General features: G+C 42.4%; 1 protein-coding gene across 4 annotated transcripts in view; it reads right to left on the bottom strand.

Moving 5' to 3' along the window:
* myo3b (myosin IIIB) overlaps positions 1-17790 on the bottom strand; it is a 62884-nt gene that overhangs the window by 15773 nt on the left and 29321 nt on the right. For 2 of the 4 annotated variants that reach the window (XM_076747048.1, XM_076747049.1), the window contains 10 exons: positions 11697-11776; positions 10933-10953; positions 9732-9809; positions 7768-7973; positions 5410-5521; positions 5084-5246; positions 4562-4642; positions 3013-3109; positions 1448-1502; positions 400-523 (listed from right to left, as the gene is read on the bottom strand). In XM_076747048.1, the coding sequence (XP_076603163.1) occupies positions 400-523; positions 1448-1502; positions 3013-3109; positions 4562-4642; positions 5084-5246; positions 5410-5521; positions 7768-7973; positions 9732-9809; positions 10933-10953; positions 11697-11776 (1017 nt within the window). The remainder of the gene's footprint in view (positions 1-399; positions 524-1447; positions 1503-3012; positions 3110-4561; positions 4643-5083; positions 5247-5409; positions 5522-7767; positions 7974-9731; positions 9810-10932; positions 10954-11696; positions 11777-17790) is intronic. The other 2 variants (XM_076747050.1, XM_076747051.1) reach the window with 1 other exon arrangement.

The raw sequence follows: 17790 nt of genomic DNA, 5'->3' as shown, positions 1-17790 counted from the left end.
AAAAAGCAAACCAAACATATGTTCAACAAATCAGGGTTTGTGTATTTTCTTGTCACCGTTACTGTGCAGGTCTATTAGAGTCATTGATGAGATCCTTAGTGAAGGGCTCGCCGTGCGGGAGAATGAAAGCTTTGAAGTGCTCGTGCCACTTGCAAAGCCCCCCCACTTGCCATGAGACGTTTATGATGAGCTGACCTGGGTTATTAAAATACCACAGAAATGATCACCCATAATGCTTCTCCCTTTCTGCTGTCAACAAAGAATGGCAGCAGAGGATTGGCTGGGATGAAAGGTTGAAAGGGGCCCCGTATTAAAAATGGCACTTTATCCATTAAAGCGGGATTTCTGCTGTCTCTTTGTGTAATTACCTGCACCCGCCAGCTCGGTGCTCGGGCTTACCTTGTTTACACTGCATGTCTCGCAGCCTAGCTGTCTCCCTGCAAGGCTTCGTTACACTGTCTTCTGCTCTGCCTTTGTCTCTCTTGATGTCTTTCACTTGTCTGTCTCGGCTGTCGAGGCCAACCTTGAAAGAGGAGGCATAAAAAAAAACACACCCAGAAGAGCAATGTCAATGAAAGTACCGGATAAATAGACACAAGTTAAAGCAAGCCATGCAATGTGGTGTTTTGTTTTGTTTTTTTCTTGTTTTTTTAATTTAGTCATGTAGATGCTGTATTCATTTATTTACAATTTACAATTTGGCACTCATATAACTCAAACCCATTAATGTGCTTTGCAATGTTAATCAAATGCTAATGCAATTGCATATCCCCCTTTACTAGCCCTACCTCCTAGCAAACAGCACCACACTGACTTAATTGTGAGGGTAAAAAACATCTCATACAGACTTCCTCTCATATTTAATTTTATCTCTGAATAAAAGAGCTATAGGAAAGTATTAATCTGCTTAACATTTCTAAGTACATCCTCCAAAGGATTTTGCTTTTTTAATCTTACATATGCTCAGCAGAGTTACTGGCAAAAACTGTACATTTTCCTCATTTCATCCTTTCAACATCAAATGGTGAGCAGCAAAAATTGGATCAGACTTCAAAGACTGTGATGTGCTCCAAGTCACGGAGTGGCTCTTCTATTTCACATATTGAATCCGAGCAGGATATCAAAGTGCTACCAAAGAACCTCAGGTCTTTACTAAAAAAGGGGTCTAACATCTGTAGAAAGAGGAGCGCAAAGACAAATCACCTCAGGGAAGAGCGAGCATTTATTCTCAGCCGTGAATTTCCAGCCTTTTGATTCTCTCGTTCCCGTACCACCCTGTCTTCTCCGCTGAGATGGAGGTTGGAGCAAGAGAACTCTTTTGTCTCAAGGACTCAAAAAATTCCCAAAGAATAATCTGGGTTAAAGCTGCTTTGTAGAGGAGCAGCATTTTTACATACACGGCTAAAGTCAGGCGTAAGAAAATGCTCATTGATATTCTGTTACTTACATTTCCTCTACGTATGTGGTCTGTATGTGCCTCTCTGCTCTTTGGGCTGTTCGACCTGTGAAAGTAAGAAGCATTTTTTTAACTGAAATGAACAGAAGCTGTCACAGAACAACACATTTGCATGCATTTCTTTTTTCATTCAACCTTTATTTTACCCTGCAAGACACAAAGAACAGTTTCTTACTTGCAATGACAGCCCGGTTACTAGATAGTAATGCAGAGCTGAGGATGATTTGTATTTGTCTCCTCTTTTAATGGGAAAAATCAGCTTTGGTTTGTGATTATGCAATTTGCAGAGAGTAAGACAGAGATACGTCTCTGTGTTCTGCTGCATTATTTAAAAAAAAAAAAAAAAAAACACCGAAAGACACAACATCTGCAAACGCGATGCTGCACGCCAGTCGCAGTCATGCTTTGAGTCTAGAAAAACAAAATCTCATCCAGTTTGGACTTAGTGATGCAACTGGAGGCTCTGCTGTTTGGATGCAAACACAGAATTCATGCGTGGCAGAGAGGAGGGATATCAAAAGGGAAAAGAACAGCATGTAGGTGAGAACATAGATCTTACAGGAGGAAAATGGGCCAAATCATGTCAAAATAAATCTATATGGAGAGATTCCAACACTGATTAAACAGAATTGTTAAGTGGAGGTTTGAAGTTTTTCTCACCAAGGAATATGATTGTAAACACGGAGAGAAAAATCCCAGATGAGGCTCCGCTCGGTTCGAGTATACAACAAGCATAACATTTTCAGATGTGTAAATCTAGTATTTTGGAGTTTGAGTCTGGAGAGAGAAGCACAGCGTTGACCAAAAGTCACCCATGATTTGAGATTTCCATGTGAATTGGTTTAAGATGTGCGCTGACAGGCAAAGCACACGTATTTGCCATTATCCTAATTTCCTTGCGCTCTCTTTTGGAGCTACTGTACATGAAAAAATCTCATAACACCCAAAATCATTCTGGAATACTTTTCCCTTTGGGCACATTTTTAGTATGTAATCTCAAAGCTACCATTAGGGAATTTGTAATAACTGATTTGTGTGAGTTGTGGTCCAGAGAGAAGCTAAACACGGAGCTAAAAGCCGCCATCGACACCATGTGTGCTGCTGTTCAGTCGGTGGCTGCTCTCCTGCTTAGCACATACTTTCTTAATGACTGGCCTGCCCATATGCTGAATAAACACAGTCTTCAGCTTGTACATCTGGAGACCAGTGCAGCGCCCAACCCCATTTGTGGTCAGACAAGTGTGCTATCTTGGTGGAAAGATATTTATTACGTTTATAAAACTGAAAGAGGTGGTGCTTAGGGAGGAGCTTTCTCTTCTGCTTGAAACACTTCAGTACATTACAGGGCAAGAGGAGCCCGTCCAGCAGGGCTTAATATGTGACAGGTATGTGAGACCTCTTGCTCAACACGCCATCTCTAATGGTGGCATATTAGGTCATATTTGAAGCCTATTGTCTGCAAGAAGAAACGATCGAGAAATCACCAAAAGCAAACGGCAGGAAAATACCCTTTCAGTGAGGACAGACGCTGAAGGACAAGAGGTGTCAAAGCTCACCCCGTATGCTCCTCCTTGGTGGTCTTTCCTGCAGCCTCAGGGTGACATCTGTGCCTCTGGGGTCCCCGGTCCCGGCGCACCCGATGGCCCCTGTAGGCTGCACAGGATATGAATGTCAGACTTGCTCTCACGTGGTCAGAAAACCATTTCCCTCCCTCTGTTATCATTTAAACAACATACACACAGTCCACCGAGGCTGCTATTGAACGTAACTGTTGCAATTAACACAGTTTACAACGATTCATTGAAGCACCCCAACAGCTTTGTATTAAAAGCACTGCATTTGCTTGGAGGAGGTGAAATGAGTGCAGCATCTATATAAGGAGCAGAGTGCAGCAGAGGGAAAACATCATGTGATTATTGAGACATACTGCGCTCAGATGGATGGTAAACGGAGCCTGCTGACTTACTCCATCAACGGGCTTTGTGTTTTTCTTGTAAAATTATATGCGCAGGAAAAGAAAGCTCAAGTACATTGTTGAGCCACGGTTCTATTTTGCATGGTCTAATCTGATCGATGGTGAGCATGTCCCCCAGGCCCCGCTGAGATCTGAGAAGCCACCAGGCTCATACATTTGAAAGGCATCTGTTTATTTTCAGAATGCAAATGCAGCCCACCTCAAAGGCTATAAGCTGCAGAGAACACACAATGTGAATGTGCTGGAGTGCTCCGCCGGGGGGCTGAGGCCCCACTTATGTCAGGTTCAGGTTCTCTCTCCCCCCCCCCACCCGCCCCGAACCCCAGCGGCCACACACAAACACATCTCTCAAAAGAGAAAGACGGCGGCGACAGAGAAGCTCTCCTCACACCAAAACCATGTTTACCCATTCTGCAGCGTTATTTACAAGAGTTTTAATGGAGGACATTTACACAAGGTGTGCAGGCGACTGAGATGCTCCATGTGCCAGATGAGGGCAGCCCTTAGGAGAGCTGGGGGAAACAATGCCAAATCTCCTCCCCCTGCCCTCCTCTCTCCTGCCCCTTTTGGCACCCTCCCTTGTCCTCCAGTGAGAGGCTCCAAGGAGAGGGGGGGGGGGGGCACCCGGGAAGGTTAATGTGCCCACTTTGATCTTCGTCAAGGCACACTGAGTAAGAATTAATTTACATTTCAGATGAAAAGGTTGACAGTATAAAAAGGCATCTTGTTTCTGGTATGTGAGAGCTGTGTAATAGGCCAGGAATTTGAGAGAGGAAGTCGTGAGGAAACAGAAGGGATAAGCCCCTCTCTTGCCTTTACTGGGAAAGAGATGAAAGGAAAAAAAGGATCTCAGTATGCACTGTTCTTCTGAAACATGGGGACCAAATGCTGCCCAAACTTTCAAAAGCTTTTCTTTATGCATTATTAATTAATTATTTATGTTTCGTAGGCCACTCATTGAGATCAAAAAGGTGTTTGACAAAGATGTAAGGTTTTCAGGCCTTTATCCTCAGTCCTTTTGAAAGTGTATGAAAAAGTGGTGCGCAGTTCTACAGGACACGGACGACAGGAGAAATTCCAGAGGTCTGCACTTGAATGGACGGAGAAGGAAAATGTAAACATTTCTTTACCTGACTGAATGCGGACAGCGGCCTCTTCCCGCTCCTTTTTTACTTGCTTGAGGTTCTGCCGAGCAACATAGCCCCTCCAGGCTAGAGACAGAGAAAGAGACGGGGTGTGTGTGTGTGTGTGTGTGTGTGTATGTGTGTGTGGAAGACATTGCTGACCTGCCTCTGTGAAACAAAATAGACTGCACATACTACACAAGATCCCACTTCAAAACACTGCTAAACCAGGTGGCAGAGGGATGGATCCCTTTGAACTCTCTGAGGTCTTATTGTCTGCTCTGAAGCATTGCTCTTAACCCTCGTAGGTCAAGCTGTGGTTATCAAACTCATCTCTTTCATGAAGACTCGCGGCACATAATACACTGGAGGTCATCAAGAAACCGACGCTCACATTCGCCTCAAATTTACACCCGTTTCATCATTACCTGATAAAAGAATACATCAGGATTTTGCCGTTCATTTGCATGTTTTTGACTTAAGTTTGAATAATTCCTCCTGTTTACTGTCTAATTGACACCAGCGTACCTGACTGGATGATGATGGCCCCGCGGCTTCTCTTCTCCTTCTCTTTTCGGTAACGTCGGGCGCCCAGCCAGCCTTTAGTGTACGCTTGCATCACTACCACCCGAGCTATCACCTCTCGCAATAGCAGGTTCAGCTGCTCCACATGGTAGTACTTCAGAAAAACCTGACAGCACGTTTAGCCCAGGTCAGAAGACCCCAGTGTCTTATACATGTTTTCATACATGTTACACTTCTTATATTATACAATTATATATTAGGTTAACTGTGTGATACAAACACATGTTTCTTTATTGCTTCTTTTTGTTTTAGTGCAATAATCACACTACCTTTGTTGTACCCAGTACCCAGTCTTCCAGTTTGGCCCGCTCCAGAATGGCAACAGCGTTCTCTTTGCTGGTCTCGGGCATCTGGTGAGCCCGAAATGCAAGGTAGTAATATCTACGAGAGGGGGCAAAGGGGGAAACAGTGAAAAGTGAGATGTGAGGTAGTTATAGCAGAGTCCAGTTGGAGCTGATGGTGTAACCAAGGAGTCAGACGAAAGCTTAAAAAAAAACTGTAATCATCAAAGATTATATTTCAAAAAGAAAAGTTATCTGATCAACGTTAAATGAAGACTTTGAGTGTTTGTTGTTTTTGTCATTTTCAATCTTTCTGGCACAGGAAGCTGATTTGTGAAACAGACAGAGTTGAGAAAAAAGCAGCACACCGTGAAAAGGAAGAGCCAGACATCGGTGTTAATAATGGATCAGTGTTTGGCAGCAGACAACCTCAAGAATGAAAACCAAAACTATTTGATTCAGGTCAACTGATCCTTTAAAGGAATAATTTGACATTTTGGGAAAAACATGTCCGTTCAATTGCACTGTGCTACTATTTCTGTCTACTTTTGTGCTCATTGAGTATAAATCGCAAATGTAGGATTACAAGTGAAACATCCAAAGGTAATCTGTGCAAGCACTCCTTCTGGATTCCTCAGCTTTGGTAGCGCAGATAAGCGATCACAAACATGGAGCTCCCCTTCAGTAATTTAATCCAACACTGATCAAGAGGAGAGACAAGAAATCTTAGCACTTTTTTCCACACAACCACTGGAAGCACCACAGCTGGAAAATCGGCCGCTCAGGCAAAAAAAAAAAAAAAGAGCCAAACTGAGACATGAGTCCTCAACAGAGGCCCTTTGTTGGAGCTCTTTTGAATGGACCGTCGTCTCTTATTTCAGCGGCCACAGAAAATGCCCATCAGCCCGGGCCTATCGGTGTTCATCAGCTCTCTTCACTGCATGTTTATCGCTCACATTGTCTGGATCCGTCCACTGATCCTCTTGTTGTAGTTTACAAAATACCAGCATAGGACAAAGTGGCTCTAACTGTTTGCTCAGGGACATCAAGGCTCCAATAGGACTGGTTCATCCCTTGTGTTCTGGCGTTGGTCAAAAAGAAGAACAACAACAAGAAGAAAAACTTCTTTGAACTCCCCTCCCCGCCTCAGTCTACAGCCTTTCATTCTAATTCCTGTTGATACCTGTTATTTCTTTGATGGTAAATACAAAGCACTGCTTGGCAACATCAGACGAGCCTTTGATATGAGAGCACAAATTTAAATCGGTTTTCACTAAAGGTGCAGTTTAGCCAGTCGGGTCTGTCTGTATGACTTCTGCCTGGCTCAGGTAGGATGATATGGATTCAACAGCTAGGTTAAAATAGTCTGGAGTGGTAATACACTCTCTCATTCACACACACACACACGCGTACACTTCATGCACAGGTGTTGTGGAGAAAACGGTAAAATCATCCGTAAGGTCGTCCATTAATCAAATGCTTTAACATCGGGACCAAAACTAGGACACAGAACAGACACATGTGGTCATTCAAAGTTTTGGATCACCAAAATTAAGCAAAATTTCTGAAGTTTCCCTAAAGCAGTGAGACTAACCAACCATCTGAAAGCTTTTTTTTTTCCTTCCTACAGGCCACAAGCCCAAGTTAATTAAATTTTATATCATCTTAAAGTCTCCACATTAGAGGTGGCCGGAATATTTTCAAAGGAAAATTCATCAAACATGAGCTTCCTTGCATTTTCCCACACTCGTCTAAGCATGTGTATTTTTCCCTGACTGGGGCGGATGTGTGGGTATAGGCTTTTTAAATACGGGGTTGGACATTGAAACAGGAGTGTGTAGCACTTATTAACACTTATCATATCCTGTCCCACATTTTCAAAAACAAAAACAACACCCTTATGTAAAGTCCCCCTAATGATGAAGTCTTGTTTTAATTGTGTTCTAATCCGACACCAGCGGGACGTGGAGACTACATTTGAGCTTTTCCAGGTCACTGGATTTAAGAACAAACTCTTTATGAATAGTAAAAGGAAATCCATTAAAATGCATCACCCCTTATAATCACAGTTCCTCCCTGTTTGAATTGTATCCATATTTTCCAGACTGGAGTTTCTAGCCAGTTAAAAGAGCTGTAGGATTTAGTCTTGCACTATCACTAATGACTGCCAATTAGTCAGCCTCTTGCTCAGCTCAACTTGTACCCCTATCTAATTAAAGAGCCCGTGTTTTTGTGTGATGCAGAGCATGGCTCACTTGTTCTACACTATCTCTGGGGTTGTGTCGACGCTCGGCATGTGCGCGCGCCGCAGAGTCTAGGTGCTGCCCGACTTGATACGGCTCTTACCTGTTGACAAACTCTTCAAACAGGATGCGGTGGGAGTAGCCCTGCCGGCGGATGTTCACCGTCTCCAGGATCCCTGTGTAGCGCAGCTGCACCATCACCCTCTCCTTGCAGAAGCACAGCGCCTGCCTGTCATCATTGGGTTTGATGCAGCGCACGAAGTGCGGCTGACCCACCACCATCTTAGACAGCAAGTCCATCAGGGAGTACTGCAGACACACAATGAGACACCGGTGGGCAGAGGCAAGAAGAGCAGAGAGCGGTTATCGTATGAACTCACATTATCAAAGTCCATTATAATGATCTGAACTTCAAACACAAACTTTTTCCACATATAGATGTTTTTGATAACTGAGTACAAGCTGAATAGTAATTGACAGTGTTAATCAGTCCCAACAGGACCTGACAGACTTTTTCCATTCTCATATAAGAGACATAAATAACGAAATCAGCAGACGGAAGTTTGTCTTATTTTGGATTACAGATCGTGGTAATCTTTAAAAATCGCGAGGCAGGAAACAAATGTGATTGTTCAAAGCTGCATTGATTGATTTTTTTTTTATTACTTTTGCCTTAAAAAATATCTATATTATCATATCAACATATTAACATCATATGAAGTTCTTATGGCAAACGTGCAAACTACAGTTAGTTGCCAGCTTTGCTGTCTGTGATTTGGTGCTCAGCAGGCACCACCCGGTGGGTTCATCAGGGGTTTTTCTCTATAAAAAGCTGCCTGGAAATGACAAGTTTTCTGACTGGATAGCAAAAACAATGAGTTGAAGGACGCTAAAACACTCCACGGAGCTGAGGAGGCTAACTCTCTGTCGGCTCGCGTACATGTAGTCATTTGATCTATTGTTAAAATAAAATCATTGACCGGTCCACCTTTAAATAACTTACTGATAATGATGAAAGACACTGTTTTACTATATTAAGCTTTCCCTTTAGACAGTCACATTAACTGAGACAGGCCTTTATTTCTGAAGGTATATTTGATCATATTATCATCTCCCTGTTTTCTGTTCTCACCCTGAGCTCCTGGTGGCTTTGTTTTGTTATGTTGTTACTGCTATTTGCTGTGAATTCAAACGCATCATATCTTCAGTGTGTTTCACATTAAAAGCCCTGCAGAGGCTCAGAAGTTATAATCACTACTGTTCCCTGGAATGTTTTTCTACAGGGAAAGTGTCGCAAAAGGCAAATTAACATTGAGACAGCAAAGAAAAATTTATCAAAATTAAATTAGCGGGGAGAGGGAACAGAATTTCCGTTAACAGGAGAAACTCAAAACAACCTGGCGAGTAGTTTCACTGCTGTTTCACTGAATTTTCTACGTGAGTTATCAAAGTAAAACCTTTCAATGAGGATATCTTAAACTTCTGGAGGGAAGCGATTAATGTGGTAAAAATGACTTCTGTTGTGCGTCACTGTGGATTGTAGCCGTTTTTATGGTTCTGTTTTGTTATCAGGTGTTACAGTAGCTTCAGTTAATACAGTAGGTCAACGTAAACCAAATTTGTATGATCTACTAACAACACTTGAACATAATTTCTGAGGATTATTACATGCTCTGAGAAACTTTAAAGCCATAACCTGTTTTCTTACATTAAGGTTGAGTCTGAAGCCTTTCAGATGCAAGTGAGACTGTGTGAAGACTTAAGTTCATACATCACCCAGAGCGGTACACGCATTCAAATATATGAGCAGATTTTAAAAACTCTAATTCAAAATTCATCAAACTGAAACCCACATTAAATAAAAACATATGAGCTGACCTAAGGCCATCAACACTTTAAGGCTAGTTTGGTCTAATAATGTTATTTTCAAAAAAACTTCACATTTTGTTGACATTAGCAGAGTTCTGAGCCGTTTCTGCTTTATTAGTTCAGCAGTTACTGAAGCTTTAACTTTTGCTTGTCAGTAAGCAGCATTGAGAAAAAAAAAAAAAAAAAAAAAAAACCTACACGGAAATAGGAGGCTACAGTCTGTCTCCTCATGTTGGTGGTCTCTTCTGGGTGACGCATCATCTCCATGGTGTCCACCTGAACACAAACATTCACAGTGAACACGCTGCATTGACGAACTCAGGCCAGGAGCATCGCCGCAAATGCAGCAGATTCAAATGAGATGCAGTTTATTTGCAACCTGACGTCGTCGGCGGGCTCTGTAGAGATAAAGGTGTTATTACAGCAGGTCTCCTTCCTCTAAATGGGCCAGTTGGGGATACACAGCTGTACTAACTGTGCCGTCTGTGTAACATAGCCCCATAAACACTTAAAGCTAACAATCTAGAGAATAATTCTGCACTGCTGTGGGGCATGGGAAAATTGCACAGCATTCTGAGTAATGAGACGAGCCGTCACCGAGCAGACAGTCATCTCGCCGACGACGGATTAACGAGGACACAATATAAGCTTTCTAATGGCCTTCGCAGTTCATGGCTTCATCAAAATTAATGATGCAATAGATATTTTATGGTAAGTCTACGTAGCAAAGTGCATATCTTAACATTTTATTTCATCCCAGTACAGAGAAAGAAAGGTACGTCAAACAGTCTCTGAGTTCCATGAAGGGAGGACTCGGATGCTTTGACACTTTGGTACAAACGGTTATCTCGGACTTGCTTCCACTTTTTCTAACAACCGTCACACTACTTTAATCTGCTTGTACTGGTAACTTTTTGTAAGTGTCAGTGTCTGTCAACTTTTCCCCAGCTCTGATTGAGAACATGACGGCATACATATTACATCAATCACACTGAGTTGCTTCTAAGAAGGCCTTTCTTGTTGAGGAATCACTGAGTAGGTGCTTAGAGGAAGTTCAACAAAGTAAAACTGTTTTTCCCACAGTTGTTCTGACCTGTTTGTGTGCCACCTTAAGTATTTCTATAATCTAAAAAGATGCATTGCAGAGCATTTGTTTACATTAAAGACATAGAATTGTGGCTCAAAAGAAAGGATTTACATTTTCCAGAGCCAGACCGTGATTGATGTCAGACGAGCGAAGCTGCACGCAGCTCCAAGTTAGTGAAACATAATTACAGTTTCAATTTGATTTACTAATAATTTGATCAGCTGATTTCACTGAATGGTTTTATTCATTTATCGGTGATTTAGAAATAGATTTTGATTTAGAAACTTGCACTACTTTCAACAGAAACCTTACCTTCAATAGGTATTTGGGGGACTTTGAGTGCGGCACATGTGGGCGAGTGACATGGAAATAAAGGAAGAGAGAATTGGATAGACAAGAAGCAAAGAGGCTGAAATTCACATTTAAGGGGTTTCCTGCTATAAATCATAATGTGAAGACCATGTAAAAATAATCACACAAGGATATTTTCTCTTTCGTATCTCAGACATTATGATTTGACAAAATGTTTCCCCTTAAAATGAGTAAAACAGTCAAGAGGTGAAGAAGTTGGAAAGCTATTAAGAAACTTTACAGCTAATGTGTGCAACACTACAAAAAGACACCGCATGAAGAAACTCAGTATGAACATAATCAAGAGAAGAGACTGGAAGCAAACACTTCTTTGTGAGTCCTTCAGTGTTTCTACGTGAAGAGTTATTGTGGAATATACTCATGAAACTATCCTCTTATTGAAGTACGTCGATGCAGCCATTTGAGCTGCTTTTGTGAGGACCCACAAACATTTTTACAATACTTAAGTGCCCATTAACAACAAAACAACAATAGTTAGTAAGTCTGAAAAACTACTTTTATGTCGCAGACACCGAATGCCAGATGGCGATGCTGCATCACCACAAGCAAGACAGCAAACATAACAGGGTAGTCAATTAATGTGGCTATGCTTCAGAGCACAACTTTTTACTGGGTTTCTTATGGCGCAATGCCTGTGAGCAACAAATAAAAAAACAGTATGTTCTCAGATGTGATGATTTGTGCCACAGGAGCGCAAGCCTCACCTTGGTGCGTCCTGAACCGAGCTGTGGCGGCAGAGATCTGGAGGCAGCGGTGACCCGGGCTCTGGACGTCGCCAGATTTCCTGTTCAAATCCAGTCATAAGTACTCATGTCAGGGTTTATTCAGAGCTTAGAGCTGCAACAGCTGAGTGAATAAAGGGAAGAAATGATTGTTGAGAGTGAACTGTCACACATGGAGACACCGTAAAAACTTTAAGGTGATATTCTTTTTCAAAACACGACAAACCAAAGTGAAGAGCTACACGACTAGGTTAACAGTAGTGTTAATACTGCAGCACAGCATAAAAGACAGCTCAGAAGGAGCCTAAATCTGAGCTGAATCCCGTGGACTCAGGAGTGCAGCTGCGTGCACAGCAGTCCAACAACCCCACACACAGCGGAAAGGATATGAACATAGCATATGCAAGACAGTCTGAACATTTCAAAGTTTCTGCACAAGATGTCCAAATGTTTTCTCTGGCTATATCTTCAGAGGCTAAACTGTGATTAATAGCAGTGAAAGAAGCCTTTGAAGCAGGATTGGTGACATCAAAGTCCTAATCCATGGGTGGCAGGATTTTTATAATGAGTGGGAAGTATCTTAACACATTTCAAAGGGTTTACTCCATGAATAAACAATAGCTGCACAGATGTGCCACACACACCTTTAGAAAAATACGTCTGCAGACACAGGAGGCAGCATTACCCAAGCAGCCGTGTATGGCAAGGAGGAAAACCTTTGTAAGTTTTTTAAGATAAAGCTGAAGTGACAGGCCAACAATTGTTCTAGATTTTCTACCGTGCACAGGCGAACTTCTAAAATGCAAATATGCAGTCGGCTTCTGATATATAATTTCAAGACTTGCGTCAGTTGTTAAGGACGTGGCCTGACAGCGAGCCAGAAACTTAAAGACTGGATCAGCGCCTGCCTTCCTCAGAGGACTCTGCACTATCAAGTGTGTATTAGAAGCATCAATCAAACACTGGAGAGATCAAAATCAATTTATGATGGATTAATTAACAGCCAGACCACTTCTAACTTTAGACAAAGAACACGCTATTTGTGCCAAAGGTTTTACAGTGAGCCAAAGCAATGTGGCGTCTCATGGGACAGACGAACACACATGCACACGCACACACACTCGCTCTCTCTTCTGTAGTCAAAACAAGCCAAAACATATGATGTGAGAGCACTTCAAAAGGACTCAAGCAGTCTTTTAAGCTAGTGATGGGACTGCTTTTAGTATTTGACAGCTATCTGCTAATTTTTATTTATTTATCCGCTCGTTTATTACGCTATTAATACATTTTGCATTCGGTAAATAAACAAAATTCGAGATATTCTGTCACATTTAAATATTCACTTTTATTTTTGCTAATAATGTGCTTGGAAAAAATATGTGAATCTGAACCCAAAAATAGAAGAAAGGGAAGTGTAAAATATGATAACATGGAAATGTGAGCAGTTAATTGCTCATAATGAACACATGTTTGTGAGAGGGCCTTGTGTTTAGGATCAGGGGGACAGATTTCACAAACTCAAATGCCCCTTCGGCACAATCTACACAAAAAAAAATACACACGCACACGCACAAAAAAAGTATGATCTTTGAGAACAGGAGCCGTTAAACTGTGTCGGGTATATTACCAGCACACAGGCAGGGAGGGCCCCGCTCCAATTAGCCCAGAGTAAAGCTGGATGGATTAATTGGAGTGGGTCTTGTGCAAATGAAGTGCGCTCTCTCCTCTCCCCATTAGTGCTGCTGGGCCAGATCATCTGAGCACATTTGTCATGATGAATTAGCGGCTGCGAGTGGAACGGGCTCGTGGAGTGTCACTGTGCTTTCACGCCTCTCACTTCCATGACACCATCAAGGGGAGATGAAGGGGCTGCGCTGCGAAGAGAGAAACTATGACAGTTGTACCTAAGCCTCGCAAATGGACACTCGCTGCTTTCTTCTTGTATTCCTTGGCGAGTCGTATTAATTCATTCTTCTGGCGGGTTTCATATCCCCTTCTGACTAGATGATTAGAGCACGGGTTAATAGACAGTATCCTCAAAGATTTCTGTCTCCTGAGACATGAAACCAAGGGAACACCTGTGATGTCCGGCCCGAAAGAAGACCTTCTAATTTAGATACAGTGGGGGACTGGTCTAATGATGTGGATTATAATTATTCATATAAGAGACGAGCAAGAAAAGGGAAGATTTGTTCTTATGACAGTGGACCCAGTGAAAGAAAAAGGCCACATGTGTTTCCAGTTACAGCTGGAGGCGCTTCTCACTGGTGTCAGTGCTCTCACATAGACGCATGATGAAAATAAAGTAAGATAGAGGTTGATTTTAAAAGCTTAATAATTAAAAGAGGAAAGCAGGTAAGGAGAATATTTCCCATCAGGTCATTCAGTCTCGAGAAACAGGCGGTGGAGGAGCGTCCCACTGATCGTTTCTGCTTCACGCATGTTGCTCTTGGCATGGACTTCCAGGACAAACACGCAGTGAGGCAGTGCAATGTGTGGGGAAGGGGAGGAAGGGGGGGGGGGGGGGCAGAAAGAGAAAAAGCCTTCCTTGGCATCTGTGCGTTCACTTTGAAAATTAAGCCCAGCAAGAATCCTGTAGGAAAAAAAAAAGCTCAAGCTGGCAGTTGTATTGGGGTTCTATTGACAAGAATAGTCAATGTGCTCGGGATTAAAAAGCAATCCTGCGTTCAATATGACACCTCCCTACACGCTTTTATGAGTGCCAGTGTGCGCCTTGTACTTCAGAAGCTGTGGATCGAGCTGTCGACACGGGGGACAATCAAAGTTGTAAGAGAGAGCAGCCTTCCCGAGCTGAGTGAGCAGAGGCTTGCTGGATATCTCCGCCGCTCTCCCGCTCTCTTTTTGAAAACATGTGATCTAGAAACTCAACTCAGCAACCAAGCAAATGAGATTAAAGCACCCATAACCCCCCGCCACCCTCCCCACCCTCCATAACCACCACCGTTTATGCCTAGAGATGGCTCCGGGGGCTGTTGATTTAAATGCCATCCACTACTGTCAGAGCAGATCAATCATAAAAAGCATGGTGTAATTGGCTTTTAGTGACACAACACAGTGTTGCATTTATCAAAGGATGTTGTACCATGTGACTTAGGAGAGCTGGCTCCTCGCTATTGATGTGCTGGGCCGTCAAAAATCCCACTGCTGACTCAAAACATTCTCCAATACCACGATTAGGGGAGAAACTGAACAAAAGTAATACTTAGTGAGTGTCTCTCTTGGTAGCGAGAGTGTGTGGAAGTCTAGTGAGAGACTGTGGTGTCTGCCCACTGGGATGAAAAAGGCTTCAACTGGGAGAGAACAAAGAGCCAAATGTGTCATATCGCTGGGAGAAGCCTGTCATTTCTACACAGGAGGATCTCCTAACATGAAGGCAGACGGAGGGGGATGCAGGGGACGAGGGATCTGCAGCTGTGGCTTCACGTGAAGACGGGAAAACCAATGTAAATTGTTCGACGTACATGACGGACTTGAACTTATAACCTTTGATATCTCACCGGAGAGTATTGAGCTTGTTTCATTAACTTATCCAGTATTACAACGGTAAAATTTACAAGACAGAAATTCACTCACAAGAAATTTGAGCTCTGAGATTGTTGACATTCGGGGCACCGTACTGTATCTAATATAAGCACTGAAGCAAATTTTGCTTGCTGTGTACTCAGATGGTTTAGTCAAGTAAAAGTAGCAATACCTCAACATTAAAATACTCAGCAATGCTTTATATGAAGGTCCATTTATTTACCATTAACTAGCTGCTTATTAGCAGCATATTAACTCTTAATTAGTCTTTATAAATCATTTATTAATGTCTTAGTCTAAGGTTTAGTTATTAAGATTGTAATTAATGTAGAACAGCTTCAATACTTAAATCAATAAGCAATAATAAGGAGGTTAAACTCTCCAGTTAAAGATCCAGTACTTGTAGAATATAGTTGTGCAGAATAAGGCATTAATAAGAGCTTTATAAAGACTAATAAAGAGCCAACATGCTACTAATATGCATGCTAATAAGAAACTAATGGTGAATATCTGTGCCTTAATATAAAGTGTTACTCTGTTGAAAGTACAACTTCTGCATCTGAAATGTGTACAAAAGTACAGAAGCATTATCTTATATTATTATATATCATGTCAATTATTAATTAATGGTGTAGCAGGTCATGGCGAAGCTGATAATACTGTTGGGTGGTGCATCATCATAAAAGCTAATCACATGCCTTTTATGTAGAATCTGAATCTGCGAAGTAACTTGTAGCATGAGTACACATCGGACAAATCTGAAAAGTAGTGAAGTCAAAGTGTGAAGTAGCATAAAATGGAAATGCTCAAGTTAAAGCACAGTAGCTGAGTAAATGGCCACAGTTCAAACACAAAACCAAAATCTTTGCTGCTCCTGCATACATGCACCACTAAATCAGACTTTTAAGTAAAATATATTTGCAGGTACAGCTCGACATACATTTAGCCTCTGCTTAAGTTTAATCACATGAATATTTCAGATGCTCAGCTGGTGTGGGTACCAATAATTCTGCACCGGTGTACTTCAGGTCTTTCTCATACCGTTGTTCTTTCTTCTCGTGTGTATCAATAAGGAGGAAAAATGCAGGAAATAAATCTTTACACTCCGCCGTCTGAACTTTTCAGAAGCCACACATCACTCTGCACATCCTCCATTTTTTATTCTGCTCTGACAAAGGACTGGCAGTCTTTAGGTGCTGTGTGTGCAGATGTGCTGTGCTGCAAGTAGCGAGGCCAGGCAGCCCTGCAGCTACACACACACACACCCACCCACAGAGACCCATACTGTTGACCGCAGGCTGCCCAGGGCCTGGCAGGCCCTGCTGAGCCCAGCCAATTCAAACACTGTGATCCCCCTGATCTGGGAAAGGCCCTGGCTCTGATGAATTTGTCCATGCAAATACATCCCATTTCCTCTGACAAAACACCACCACATGTCCAAGCCTCAAGGACCCACATTCTGCAGGGCTCAAGTGGCCTCACTATTCACCGCCTGGGAGCTTTTTACTTTCTGGGGCCCTCCTAGTTTCCTACTGTTCTCCAAACATGAACCACATCGATACTCAGACCGTCGCGTTCTCAATCTGCCGTGTGAGATAAAAGGCTGGTCTGCTGACATAAACATGGACTGTGTGTCCGTTTTTAACTTTAAACAAACATTACCATAGAGGAAAATGATCTGGTTTCTTGTTCCTGTACCAGCATAGTTTGATTTGTGTCCTGGCAGATATATTAACATTGGCTGCATCTTTGTTTGTAGTTTGACATCCCAGATCCATTCTTTTACTTCCACCACAGTGTCGGGCTGCAGGTCTACGAGGGTGTCCCCTAGTGGTGACACGGCGAGGAGACGACCCAGAGTGTGAAACCACCCTGGTGTAAAGCAGATTTCCATCAGATCCCCCCAGATAATGGTAATTTCACAGATAACAGTGAATCTATAATGCGAAGTAAAATGCAAATTAAATCCCCCCACAAATTTTACCCTGAAGAATAGATTTATAATTTTCTTCTGCCATACTGTATCTCACTTTAAACGGTGCTCCATCTTTTCCAGAATGATAAGCCAGAGCAGAGCATTTCATAGCATTTATCTAATGAGATGATCTGCACTTTCTCCAACTGCAATAAGAACATTGGACCTCCAACTCCAAAGAAATAACAGAAAGTTGACTGCGAGCACATCACAGTCATAGTGCCTTTAAATGAACATGCAAAGGAATCTGTAAGTGTGAGCTCTGCTGGAGCTTTTCAGGATAAAAAGGATCAAACTGCACAACACAGAGTTTGTTTCTGCGACAAATCATCACATCCGCTCGATCCACTAGTCTAAACGGCAGGATGGACAGAAGTGCAGTGGAACAAAAAGGAAATAAAGACGTTTTCAGACCTAACCGACTCAGAGGTGGCAGCAGTAAACATTACAGCACATCTCACTATCCCTTCAGCGCCATTGTGCACTGAAATGAAGTGTTCTCTGAATTTGTTTTTAGAGTGCTCCTCTGAAGCCGTTAATTGCAGAAAGGAAGTGGCT

Source organism: Chaetodon auriga, chromosome 13 (genome assembly GCF_051107435.1).
Source record: "Chaetodon auriga isolate fChaAug3 chromosome 13, fChaAug3.hap1, whole genome shotgun sequence".
Taxonomy (NCBI): domain Eukaryota; kingdom Metazoa; phylum Chordata; class Actinopteri; order Chaetodontiformes; family Chaetodontidae; genus Chaetodon; species Chaetodon auriga.
This window is presented reverse-complemented; position numbering and strand designations above follow the sequence as displayed.